General features: G+C 47.4%; 1 protein-coding gene across 1 annotated transcript; it reads left to right on the top strand.

The window, feature by feature from the left end:
* The first annotated feature begins 6,370 nt into the window (after positions 1–6,370).
* LOC140212966 (cytochrome P450 3A6-like) lies at positions 6,371–11,385 on the top strand. The gene is made up of 2 exons (XM_072284084.1): positions 6,371–6,490; positions 9,470–11,385. The coding sequence occupies exons 1-2, from the start codon at positions 6,371–6,373 to the stop codon at positions 10,631–10,633; spliced, it is 1,284 nt and encodes a 427-aa protein (XP_072140185.1). The 3' UTR covers positions 10,634–11,385.
* Positions 11,386–14,195: the final 2,810 nt, after the last annotated feature.

Raw genomic sequence — 14,195 nt, 5'->3', positions numbered from 1 at the left:
TCCAACTGCAGCGGCTTTCCAGGGTTTGGGTATTAGCGTTAACTCCGCGTACTTGTGATCAAGCGACGGTTCTGCGGTCGTCCATACTCTGTTGAATAGGCCCAGTATTGCCACGATCGATTTTTCTTCTACCTCACGTAGAATCTTGTTCGTGATCTTATCGTTTCCTGCGGCGGCATTTCTGGTCAGGTTGCAGATTGTTCTAAGTAGCTCGAGCATTTCGATGGATCGGTGCATCTCTTCGTTCTCCTCGCCTCCGTATTCGTAATGTGCGTTGAGGCTTGCGACCGCGTTTCTGATGCACTTGTTCCGTAACTCTTTCGAGAATTTCCTCCTTCTTGCCATAGTGGTGGTGCATAAGTTCCTGGGTATGTGGCCCTGAGGTCACATTGATCTAGCTTGGATCTATTATGTGTCACATTAGTTCTCATATGTTTTGGGTGCCCAGCGTCCCCTGCAAGCTGTCGCAGGTGCGGGTCCAATTCCGCCGGCAAAGGCATACGTTGCATACGCTTCTGCGCCTTTTGTGAGACTGGCTGCACATATTTTCACCTTGTGTTTACACTTATGCCTTTTTCATTTTCTTAAGAGGTTGTGTCTCGTCGCCCATAGGTGTTGAAGAGGGGGGTCAATCAATGACCGGCGTATCTGCCGTTAATTGTGTATTCCCGGTGTAGGCTTCCACAGTATCGAGCAGGCTCTTGGTCCTCCTTTAGAGATCCTCTATGTTTTCGGCAGCCGCGGCCTTTCTTTGATTCTGTTCGTGAGTCTAGCCTGGTATAACTTTTTCTTAAAAGTGGTTGCGTATACATCAGTTTGTAGTATGTATAGTGGTCGCTGCGCTTCTCACGAGTTATTCCAATCCACCCAATCTATCTTGCGTTTCAAAGGGAAATCATGACAGGTTTCTCTGGAGACATCGTTGCCGATGCGCGTAGGTTTCTTCGCGTCCGTCATCCATGCGCGGGTCGATGTTGCGTTCTCGACATCGTTGCCTTTTTGAGTTGCTTTTCCATATACCCTGGCAGTGTGTTTGGGGGGGGGGGGGGGGGGGGGGGCTGCGTTGTAATCGCTGTCTATCACCAGGCTGTGTCGGGCGCCAATTTTTGCTTTCACTTCCCTAAATAATTTACCTAATTCCGCTAGCTTGCCCTTTGGTGGGCTGTACACGTTAAGTACGTAGGGATCAGAAATATCTCTTGTCGACGGCGTTATTTCGGTGAGCAATAGATTCATGGCTGAGTTGGTTGGAGTATACTTTACTGTTGCGAAACATTTCAGCGTCATAATGACCGTCAGCGACTCGTCGCGAATCTACGTCTCAGAGCCCGCGAGAGTCGCATGGATCCCAGCCTTTCTCTCACGCAAAAAGGAGGTGAGGCGTGCAGACAGGACACAAGAGTAGAGAAGTGGACAACACGAACGCCGACTGTCAACTGAAGGGAGCACTGAGGCGACAAAAGAAGGAAGACACAAAACTCATCTGCGCAAGCTCACGAATGGTATTACCACGTGTCAGTCGGGTACATGTGCCGGTCTACGGGAGAGATAACTGTTAAGGCACTTAATCTCTTCCTTATGTAAAGTAATCGAAGGCTGACTCACGCACGCATTTCCACCATTACAGATATGCCATGCCTCTACCATAAGACGCGCATCTTCAATTTTATGCTTGTACAATATCGCGCATACATCTAACTCTGGCGTGCAGTTACAATCTTGACAATGTAGTGAAATATTAGAAGGCGATCCACTGGTTAACCACCTTTTATGTTCCATTAACCTCTGATTGATACACCGCCCCGTTTGCCCTACATAGAACTGGCCACAGCTAAGGGGAATTTTATAAACCACACCCATACGACAGTCAGTAAAGCTGTTGTTCTTATTGTGCTTCACTGGACAAATACCTCTTCTTTTATTGCCTTTTACCTGCTCCTTTCTCCTCTGGACGGCACCGCAAATCCTACCTAGCTTATTAGGAGCAGCGAAAGCAACATTAACATCATATCTACTTGCAAATTTTTTAAGCCTGTGCGACACTGTATGAATGCACGGAATAGCCACTACTCTTTTTTTGCTACTACTGCTTTCTGTAATCACGTCTGTCCCCCTCGAAACTGACTTTTTTAGACGTTCAGCCACAGTGTCCACTGCTACACTAGGATAACCTGCTTCTAATAGGCGCCGGACCTGCGCGTTAAAACTAGCGCTCATATTGTGCATGAAGGATCTGGTGAGATAAGACTTAAGGCACGACATGGCAATTCCGTTTTTTTAGTAATTTGGAATGCTTGGATTGAAAGTTTAACAACGGCTTCGAATATCTTGGGGAGTGCTGCCAACAAACGTGATTTTATTCGAAGACGAAGGAATCAATAATGCATGATGCATAATGAATCCTTACCAACTAGCTCAGCTTTCTGTCACTCTAAGTTTCTCTCACGCTTCGACATGAACTAAGCAGCGAAAACACAGCGCACATCGCGGATCGCTTTCACGTTGGGACCCGCGCGGCCGCACCATACGCCACACCCGCCGTAGTAGAACGCCGCCTTGCCTGTCCCCGCTGCCTTGCGCACGAAGCAAACCAGCGCACCTCTTCCCCGCTTTCCCCGTTTACGCGCGTGAGATTAAGCCTCCATCGTCGGCTAACCTTCGCAGGCTTTCACTCCTACAAGCAGTATATAACGTGTGGCGATAGTACAACACGTTTGTGGTACGTCGCACCATTTTACACTCTCTACACTAGATATGTCATACAGGTATTCGGGCTACTAAGCGCCATCTCACCCAGCGGTATGAGTGGCCCCGAATTAACGATGGTATGCGCACTTCGACGCGCACATGTCTGCCCTTCCAGACGACAAAGTCTCCCGTCATACCAAGACGCCTCCCTAAGCTTACCTTTTAACCGGCCCTCGTTTCGACCATGTTCAGCTCGACATCGCGGGCCTTCTACCCGTGTCTAAAGGCTATCTTTGTAAAATAAACATGGTCGACCATTTTACACTCTGGCCGGTGGCTCTTCCCTTTCCTGACATCAGCGGTGAGACTGTTTCGCGCGCTTTTATTCATGCATGGGTATCTCGGTTTGGTTGTCCTGGGCCCATAATAACAGACTGTAGACACCAATTTGAGTCCTCCCTGTTTGCTTTCCTTAATCCCATTCTCGGTGCCATACCACATTGCCATACCACTACGTATCCCCCGTGTGCCCACGGCATAGGAGAACGCCTTCGCAGACAACTGGAGGCTGCCCTGGCTACGCGCCTTATTTGCACTACCTGGGTTGACGCCTTACCCCTTGTGTTCCTGGGTTTTATGGGCAGTCCACCGGCAAACCTACAGTGCTCAGCAGCAGAGCTGGTGTGTGGTAGTTCTTTGCATCTCCCCGGATACTTCATTAAATCAATGCAGCTACTATCCCAGCCACCAGAATTCCTGCAACGCCTCTTGAACTGTATTAAAGACCTCCGGCCCACTCCACCCCGTCCTTCCCGCCACAATACAATCTTCATGCACCCTGACCTGGTCACTTCAACACATGCTTTCTTGCGCCGCGATGCTGTCCGACCACCGCTAACGCCTGCCTATGACCGACCATTCCGCGTCCTCCACTGCACCCAGAACACCGCCACCCTCCTACAGAACTGGCGTGAAGAGACAGTCAGCTTAGACTGCCTTGCCTTAAGTCGGTTTACGTGGAGACTGCGATGGAAAGCCTCGCATCGCCACCTGTCATAATGCTAGATAGACAAGCCGGTCCCCAGCCCAGTTTCGACTTCCAGGCTATAGGCGGTGTAACATTCGCGGTGCTGGTCGCATTCTACGTTGAAGCCTGCAGATGAGATTGCCCTACTTGCCGCGATATCTTTTCTTTGTATTTTGCCACCCTCTGATTGGCTACTTAGCGCACAATAAGCGCGTCGCTGAAGCAATGGAGGTGATTGTGTTCCTGGCTCTGCGTGGGTGGGCTGTTCCTTGGGCCGGTCGTTCTACCGCTCTCGGCGTCTAGCCGCCGAACACGTAAGAGCGGGGGGCCCTGTAGCGCCCTCACAAGGGCGGCGCCTGGAACCGCGATAGCGCTCGCCTGTATAAGAAGAAAATAAACACGGCGCCTGGCCGTGGCACGGGAAGCCACGACTCGTAGTTCTATTCCGGCGTCGATTCAGGTCAGCTGTCTCTTTCCTTTGTTCTTGAGGCATAAGCCTACAATGCTATCACCCTTGTACTTAATACGGAGCTATCTACGGAGCTATATTGCAATCGCAATAAAAGCACGAAGAAACGCGCGAGGGAACCTATCTCACAAGTAGCAAAAGATCACAAGAAGCCAACAAACAAAGACATAGGATGACGTGAGATCGTTCCCCACCTGCGGCAAGTAGTTTTTTCATCAACTTTGAATTCCATGAAAGTATGATTTATTTATTTCAATTTTAAGTACAAGTAATCTCTCCTGTGCTATTCTTGGTATCCTTGTTTGATGGCTTCTTATGATATCATTAATAAAAATCGGACCCCTCGGCTAACCCCCTTTCTTCTCGTTCAACTAGCTAAAGAGACTTTTTTTACTATTGCCCCGCGCTGCACACCGACTGTGAGGTCATTCAGGAGTTTAAAGCCAAAATGAATTTATGCCTTAGCCGCTTAGGCACCTTGGAGCATTGTCAAGTCCAATCAGCATTGAGTGCTTCTACATGCGCACTTTCGACCGCGACTCTGTGCGGTCTTGATCCAGTATATTGCGATCGCACACTGTCGCACACACCATACTTGCCGACTCAGCTCAACTAGCTCGATCCGCATTGTAGGACTACGCAAAAGCTACAATTCTTCATGGCGACTGGGAAAATTTCATTGCTATCAGACTTTATCGCAATCAAGGGTGCCCGTGTTGCACCAGTATTAAATAACGACCGAGACCCAAAGCGACTCCAACCACCGCTGCTCTCCGCCCGCAACACAACTCGCGTAGACGAGATGCCCCACAGTGTGCTTCGAACTTCTTTAGACGTGTGCACCCAATCATACGGCTGTGCTAAATCTCTCAACTGCCTGCAACTTATTACCACAGAAATGTAACTAATCACGTGCACGCTCTCAAACATGAGAAAGCATAAGTGCAAACAAGAGAAAGCACGTGCAAATCAGCCGCCGCTCAAAGCGTCACTCAGACAGCTTTGAAGCAGAGCTGCTACGATATTCTCGTTGTCGCGAGCAAACTGTCATAAATGAGCTACAAGTCGAAGCAAGAACGTAGCCACGAATAATAGCCTGCATTACGAACTTTCTTATTGTTACTTACTCGATTCTGCGGGCAGCGGCTGTCCATGCCAACTTGCCGTCCTTTACATACATGTACCTGGAAAAATATAGAAGTTGATAGGCAGCTGCAGACTCCCTCGGTGTTTTTGTCACTGTGATGGCAGTTAACTATGCAGCAGTACCAAGTTACTTGGCTACCTGACCACCAAACCCACGCGAAAGAACGGCGAGGCGAGGAGACATATTGCAAAGATCGCGGGGATCGTGAGCGCCTTAAGCGACTCCCTGTGCGCGAGACCTGATGTGGTGGTGACGTGGAACTCCGACAGAGGAAAGAGTGGCGCTTACAGCCGGTCGGCAAATTCGAGGTTGAGGTCCATTGCGACTAAAAGACTTAGACTACGCAAGTACGAGCATAAGTTCACCGCTGAAAAGTGATAGGATAATATAAAAGTGCAGTGAATTGCGCTTGTTAGTACGTCGTGTTTACTGTAGAGACAGGACGCGCGATGTAAAAGAACGAAGAACAACGCGAAAGTGCTCGTGCCTGTCGACGTTTCTGTCTGATATTGCATTAATTCTCGCTACCATAGCTACCATATTCCTTTACTTCCCGCTACCATATAGAGGTGACAATGCAAAAGTTTATTTGGGGCTTTTGTGCCAGAACCACAATTTGTTTGTGAGCCATGCCGTAGTGGGCGATGCCAGAATAATTTTGATCCTATTGTAGTTTGTTCATGTGCCTATAAATCTGAATGCAGCAGCGTTTTCGCATGTCGTCTTCATAATTGCGGCTTCAGCGGTAAGGATTGAACGCGTGGCCTGGGTTTGGGCAGCCTAACAATGTAGTCGCTGGTGAACCGCGGCTGGAAATTTCAATGTGTTTATGCTTCCGTAAATGATGTTTTATCACCAGGACGTATTTCCCACATAAATTAGAAATGCAGCGTTAGGAAACGACTGCAGTCATGCTGTGTCCCAAATAAATGTCAATCTGCTTCTTGCAGGAGAGAAGTTTCGGAAAGTACGCTCAGTGTTCAATGCTTGTTTCACCGCTGGAAAAGTAAAGAAACTATTTGGTGTTATCGACAGTATCATGACGGGCCTTGTCCAGAAATTCGACGAAGCTGCGCGTTTTGGCGACATGGTCGACGCCCATGAAGCAAGCTATGGCATGGTATTGGAGATGGTGACAAAGACTTTGCTTGGACGGGAGGTGGGTCATGAACAGCGCTGTGTGCATATATTATATATATATATATATATATATATATATATATATATATGCATGCATACATACTAAGGCCACATGGAAACAATCTTGCAAAAGCACAGGAAGCTCACAACAAAACGCGCTCGCAAATAACCACATTGCTACAACTGCTGCGACATTCTCTGGCCTTAACTTTTGGAGATCGTGGAAACTATGGCAGGCCAAGAGTGGCTGCCCGGTTTAAGATAAACAAACCAACTAACGCTATTAATGAGTAAGCATTTTTGGAGCATACCCCAGCAAAATCTCTTATGCCTTAACGCCTTTTGTCTGTACAAAAGTGCAGAATTTGCAAAGTTAAGACATTTCATCGTTATAACAGTGTAAATGTAGATGATTGCTAGCTTTATAAACATTAAGTGTTTAAAGAATAACGATATGACCAGATTTACGCATACCCACAGGGATACATAGCGCTTCATAGAAAATGCATGATGGGAATTTAAAGTAGGGATGTGCCAAATGATATATGGGTAGGCGCGGGGGGGGGGTGAAGCTTGGGGGTCAGCCAATTTGGAAATCGGAAGTGGCCTAATAGAGAGTCTGGGCTGGGCCAGCTTGCAATTTAGAGGTGGCCCGACTGAAATGGGGGGGGGGGGGGGCGCTGTCGCCGAACATGAAACATGGAATTAGACCAACATGAAATTTGGGGGTGGGTAAACTTAAGTTTGGGAGTATGCTTAGGCATACATAGACAAATTCAGTAAGAGTTTCTGCATACTTTTTTCACGGAAATGGCCGTTCTCGAGTGTGTTAGGAGCAGTACATGCTTGCCAGTTGACGTGATAAATGAGCCTGAAGTTTGTAGTCTTTATAGTGCCCCCGGAATGAGTTCCAGGTAATTGAATAGTGTATTCCGTTGGGTACAACAGTTGAATAGGTCTTCCGAAGGTAATTCCATTATGCATTCGCACCTCTCAGCATCTGATCCTTTCATGTTGGCAGAGATTAAATTAGAGCATTTCTCCAGTCTTTCAGAGGTACCATGGTACATGATGTTCGTGAACTAAAAGAATAGTTCCTGTTTTTAGTGGGCCTGACAGATTCGGCACAGTGAAAAGTGCTCATGAGGGACTCACGAGATATTCATTTTACCACCAACGCGAAAACTTGTCGACCGTCCTTTGGCCGTAGCGCCAGCTACGAGTTGACAAGATGGCTCAGCCTCGCCTCTAGTGGAACCACTGCTAGAAAGAGTAGTCAATAATTTTCCTACAAGTGAGACGTCAGTCCTGGTTCGGGTTCGTTCACGTAGGTCAGGCGTCGATATTTGATGACAGCCCGGAGTTTTATTAGTAATCGGCGTTCACGTGCGACGCAAGTTGTTCACGTGGCCAGACTCAAGCAGTACAATCACAGGTCCTTTTAACTCGCTCAGCGAGCTTCGTCTGCTCCCGGGGAAAATGTCGCAGCACTGCGCGACTGAGGCAGAGAAAGAAGAAGTAGGGTGTGCGCGCGTGATCTCGGGGTACTCTGCGCCGGCTGGGCCTAGCCTGTAGCTTCCATCTCGGATGTCGTTTCACCCTGTAAATAAACATCATTCGTAACATCTTCAGCGATTCCTTTAAGCAGATGTCCTACTTTGTCTTCGTCTGTCATGGTAGCGCTGACGATTCCGCATAATTTCAGAACAGCGTCTATGTACGTTGTACACGTTTCGCCAGGTAATTGAGCTCGTCGGGAAAGCGTCTGCTCAGCCTTCTTTTTCTTAAAGATCCAGTCCCCGAAGCACTTGGTGAATTCTTCTACAAAATTATCCCAGCTTGTCAGAACGCTCTCGTGGTTTTCCAACCAGAGGAACGCGGTTCCAGCGAGAAAAAAAAACCACGTTATCGAGCTGCTTCGTAGTGCTCCAGTGGTTGTGGAGACTCACTCTGTTGTAGTGTTTAAGCCAGTCGTCGACGTCTTCGTTCGCCTTCCCCGAAAAGGTGGGTGGCTGTCCAGTCTGACCAGCGAGAAAAAAAACCACGTTATCGAGCTGCTTCGTAGTGCTCCAGTGGTTGTGGCGACTCACTCTGTTGTAGTGTTTAAGCCAGTCGTCGACGTCTTCGTTCGCCTTCCCCGAAAAGGTGGGTGGCTGACCAGTCTGAGAGTAGCCAGTCTGACCTGCGTGATTGCTGTCTGGTCCGCCACAGGTGGGGTCGTCACTGCCTTCTCCCGAATCGGCCATGTCTGCTGCTTGTGGTCGTAAACCGGCCAAGCGCCTACTCCGTCGGACAGTTGCTACAGCTGGGTCGTCCAGGATCTTCCAAGATCTACCCCGCACCTCCACCAAAGATGTTATGAATGATGTTTATTTACAGGGTGAAACAAGATCCGAGATGGAAGCTACAGGCTAGGCCCAGCCGGCGCAGAGTACCCCGAGATCACGCGCGCAGACCCTACTTCTTTCTCTGCCTCAGTTGCGCAGTGCTGCGACAGTATTATTGTGATCTTGTAGAAGTTGCAGCAACGGTTTTCCAAGAAATGCTTTAACGTTCTCACAGGTTGAACAATCCGTTAAAATATTAAATAATTAGGTTTTACGTACCGAAACCACGCTTTGATTAAGAGGCACGCCATAGTGGTGGACTCCGGAATAATTCGGAACACCACGAGATCTACGACTTCTTGCGCGCAATGTACGCATTCAGCGGAGCACTTGCTTCTTTCGCGAACGAACTGATGCTACAAAGCCTCCCACACACGTTATTCTTTAAAATTTCTAACGTAGCGCAGGTAAGATAAACCGATAGATCGTGGCGCCTTCCATTCACCAGTAGCGCGTTGCGTTTTTCAACCCGAAACCAATAAACACAGCCTGGAGGTTGTTGTAGGCAAGCGTTTCCGTAACATCTCCTGGACAGTGCATCACTCACATAAATAGTGACATTGATTGTAGAACCCAGAAAGAGCAATCTTTTCTCTCTTTTTCTGTTACAGGCAGACCGCCAAACGAAGAGTGAGGACCCAATGCTCAAATCACTTCACGTGATATTCGAAGAAGCGGACAACGCGTTGTTTGAGAGCGTGTTTTCTTATCCCGGCCTCCGTAGCATTCTTCAGTGTCTCTATCCGTTTACATCTATCTGCAAAGCAGTGAAGAATGTCCTGGATCATACGGCGACTATTATCAACAAACGCAGGAAGGGCGAAACTGAGCGAAAAGAGGATGTGCTCCAGTACATTCTCGATGCTCAAGAAGGCGTGGGAAGCTTTCTACCCACAGCATGCATTAACGCCCGTTTTCTCGATGACCACAAATTGGTATGTAACATCGCACTACATCTTATAGGTGGATTCGAGACAACTTCTGCATCCCTCGCTTTTCTGCTGTACCTCCTCGCCAAGCACCCAGAAGAACAGGAAAAAGTACGAGCTGAAATTTACAGAGAGCTCTGTCGTAACAAAAGCTATGAAATGGACAGTGGCATAAACAATATTGAAGAAAGGCAGGGACTCGAACACAAGCGATGGGAACCAAAAGATGACGTTCCCGGCTTTTCACCTTCGCGTAGCTCGGCTAACCCGACAAATGCGAGCCAGAATTCCGAGTACAAAGGTTTGGAAACAAAACCTGCCGAGCGAACAGATCTTCCAATGCCCTCGTCACATCAGCGAAGCGAAAAAAGGGAGCTCGATGAAGACGATGTCATGCTGCTCGAGCGCCTCGACATGGTCGTTCGAGAGGGGATGCGATTGTACCCGGCAATTCCGATCGCCGTAATGCGAGAGTGTGTCGAGGACACCACCATACTGGGCAGATTCATTGCAGCGGGAACGAGCGTTTTTGCGCCACCATGGCACGTCCACAGGAACCCAGAGATCTGGCCTGAACCAAACCGCTTTATACCGGACCGCTTCTCGCCAGCACAGCGAGACAGTGTGGCTTGCAGCTACTTCCCCTTCGGCCTTGGGCCCAGGGTGTGTGTGGCACGCAGACTAGGAATGGTGACGGTAAAGACAGCGCTGTATAGATTAATAAGGGATTTCGAGATTTCTCTCGCCGACGACACCCCGGACCCACTCCCAATATGCGTGGATCACTTGATTCTTAATCTAGCAGTGCCTATAAAATTACGGGTTAAGAGGATAAAGTTCGAATGAAGTCGCGTGCAGTCATGTGCCGTGTTTATGCCTCTTCAAATATTATTTGAATATTGTAATATTATATGCAGTGATTGTTTGTATTCGGACCTCGTGCTTAGAAATGAGTTTGAGTTTTCTGCTTCGCGCAGCACAATGTTTTCTTTAACCATTGAATCAGTAGAGATGTCCATATATACCATGCACTACAGGCTGTTACCTACCTCGCGCGTTAGAGAAGACAATTAAAGCTTCATATCTGAAGCTAATTGTTACCTCTCCACATTAATGGCCTAGCCTATGTACAATAGCCAAACAGAGAAGAAAACGCAGAATAGGAAAAATAAAAATGCAATTAGGAAGCATACCTTTCCATTTTGTGACGTGCACTATTTTTCAGCTTTGCAAGTTCCAGATAACGCCATTCGGCGACGTGTAGGAATTACTGGAGGAGATGCGAATGCCTTGCTTGGGCACTGCGCGTTAGCTTAATTATAAAACCTCGTTCGCTTAAATAACTCCAGCAAAATTCTTGCTTAGACTACCTGCGTTAACTGCTCGATTACAGCCATTATTTAATGAAGTAACGCCATTTCAGATCAATTCGTGGGCACTAACAGCATAAATTTAGGAATCTCGCTCCCTAATTGCACTCCTACATAAAAGGGGCATTCGAATAATTAATGTTTTTATCATATTCTTCCTTTCGCATCGTGGCACTGCTGCACTAAGAACGGTAACTTCGAAAATGCGTGACCAGTAATGAAGGTTACTGGGGCTTTACCTGGCCCTATTACTTAGTTCCTTGACCATCGTCTAAACTGAAGCAAAGAGGTCCTGCTACCGGCCACGCGGCTTTCAACAAAATACAGAGGCTTTCCATATCGTTTCTAGAAGTATCTACTTTTGCAGCGTTATCGTTCTTCCTTCTTATTATCGACACCTCACTCAATGTCTTCACCAGCCAAGCTGGCAGGTGTCTTTTTCTGCCCTACAGGATTCTGCAGAATGTGTGCATTCAAGCTAAAAAGCGTCATCACTTTCAAGCTTAACGGGTCTCAATATTCAGCCCGCCTGCCTTGAATGAGGACTCAACAACATACAAAGTGCAACTACTTTCACTCTTTGCCAGAGGCCTTACGTAAGCTACACTGGCAAGAGCTCGCTTAACCCGTTCGACAAAACTGAAATGTCGTACGCGCACTCTTCACGGCCCTCGAGCGACCTGCTTCCAACAGTAGCTTCTCATGCATGTTCTTATGCAGCAGAGTAAGTCGGCTTTGTCTAACACCCTCTCGAAGGCAACGGTCCTCTCGCTGAAAGCAGTATAGTTCTTGACGCGAAGAAAACATTGGAGCCCTTATGACACCCGCCCGACAATCGAAGTCATTCTTTATTTAGTGGTAATAGTAGTAACATGGAACTTTAAAGAAGTCGAAAGGAGTAAGGAATTGGGTGAAGAAAGCCGGCCTTTCTTGCTCACCCGCCGGCGAGCAGACTCCTCACGCTAGGAGTCCAGCAGCAGTAATTGCTTCGTCATGCCGACTGTTACCCTTTAACCCTCCTCTAGTAAGAAGACTGCGACACTTCCACAGCACACGATATGCCTTCGAGATTTCGTCGCCTTAACCTTACATTGTATTGTGTAAAAATAAAGAGTATTAAAAACCAGCTGCCAGCATTTCGAGTCCTCTATCTGCAGCCACGGACACGATACGCTGACGTGTTTGCATACACAGTTTCCTTATCATGCCGTAATCCTTCAGCACACAATTTCATCTTGCTGCAGCCTCGTGTACTGCGGCGGTGGCTCAGATTATTGTACACGCTCCTGCGGATGGCCCGACAACCAGCACTGCGACCATTCACAATTACCAGTGGTTGCCCTGTACAGAGCCATATTTTGCGCGTTAGCAGCTGTTACTCCACAAGCTGCGTGAAAGCGTTCAAGAGAGTCATGAGCGCTTATGACACAATCGAGTCTTTTGAGACCATCATGCCAGCTTTAGTTGAAACTCCCTTACTGGCTTAGTATTCCGACACCACCTAACTTGGTGTACGCCTAGCGACTGCGCTACCCAAAAGCCAATGCCCTTCTTTTACCAAAAGAGTCACTAAAGAGTAACACCAAAACAGAATGCGGGGTGATAATTTCTTAGTTTTGCTGAGCTTTAGAATTCGAATTCCTGTAGCAGATAACATATTTCTAGTTTTTGAGCACGACTGTTCAGAGGTGCAGACAAAACTTGCACAAGAAACCAAATGATAAGTACAATTCACTAATTAAGCGCTTCATTATTATTTTACTTCACATGCTGCAATTTCTGAATTGCAGCTGGTGAGTTTGCAAGGCGTATCCAATTGGAATGGATTTTCAAAATGCCACCAGTTTAGAGATCTTCGCCATCAAACTCGCTGTAAAAATTCACCATTGCTGCACTAACTTTTTTCGCGAAGCGTTCTTTTAGGCATTAAAGCAGAAAAGCAACTGGGCCGCCTATGTATTTCTTTCCACACTTTGGGAAATAACATCTCGAAACTTGTGTAATCCTAGAAATTAACGTCAAGTGCTTACGTCATCTAAACTCACCGAAATTGCTATACGTGCCGTAAAGTAATTAGTGAAGAAGTTCATTAGTGATTTTCCTTAATTAGTTGAGTATGTGTTTCATGTATCGTGCTAGTCATGCGCTGCTCTTCGAATAAACGTTCAAAGAAAATAATTATGCTATCGGGCACAGGCGATGGTTAAAATTCTGTAAAACTGAAAGATTATTGACGCATAGAATGGTACAATACTCCTCCACAGCTATTTTAATATTTTCGTGGAAATAGCCGCGGTAATATAGAATAGTTGATGTCAAATTGCATTTTGTTTATCTTCGCCCCGAAACTCCAGCGATAGTACGTCGGTTTCACATCTGGTATTTCAATGTCTGCTTTGCTTGAGGCCTGCTTCACCTCAGCTGCGCGACGGCCCGGTATTGCACTATCTCCGTGATTCTCCCACGCTGGCCTTTTTTTTTTTTATTCTTGACGCAGAAATGCGAAACATAGATGGTACCCTAACCATATACAGCTTCGCCATGAACAGGGCGCGCCCGAAGCAATTACAGTGACGTGATCAAAGTGAACGGTCACGAAATTACAGAATGATAGGTCGGCGAGTGCGTTTTTTCAGCACGACGAAAATCTTTTCACATTTAGGCTGGTAGACACTGAACGTTTTCAAACCATTTTTCTCGGACGCGTGCCTCACTGAACTGCTCTGTTTGCAGCTTCCATGGGCACTTGCTCCCCACTTCCCTTTAGCACTTGCACGAAAGTCTATGGTGTTACGTGTGCACGTGCCCCTAAATGTGAAACATCGCAGTTCATAAATTTTTGAAACACGTGCCAGCAGCAAAGGAATACTGTGATAGCAGATGCAAGCAAGCTCGACCCACATTTGCGCTGTCACTGTCGGTGTGGTCATGCTGTCCCTCTATAGAGGGAGTATGCGCGGCCCAAGCGTGTAGGATTAGATGTCGTGAAACGGGAAGTGCGTTCGGCTGCAAAAGTGACATTGGACGCATTGTCATGC

This window comes from Dermacentor andersoni, chromosome 8, assembly GCF_023375885.2.
Source record: "Dermacentor andersoni chromosome 8, qqDerAnde1_hic_scaffold, whole genome shotgun sequence".
NCBI classification, from domain to species: Eukaryota; Metazoa; Arthropoda; class Arachnida; order Ixodida; family Ixodidae; genus Dermacentor; species Dermacentor andersoni.
The sequence above is the reverse complement of the archived record's forward strand: the minus strand, read 5'-3'. Positions and strand labels throughout refer to the sequence as shown.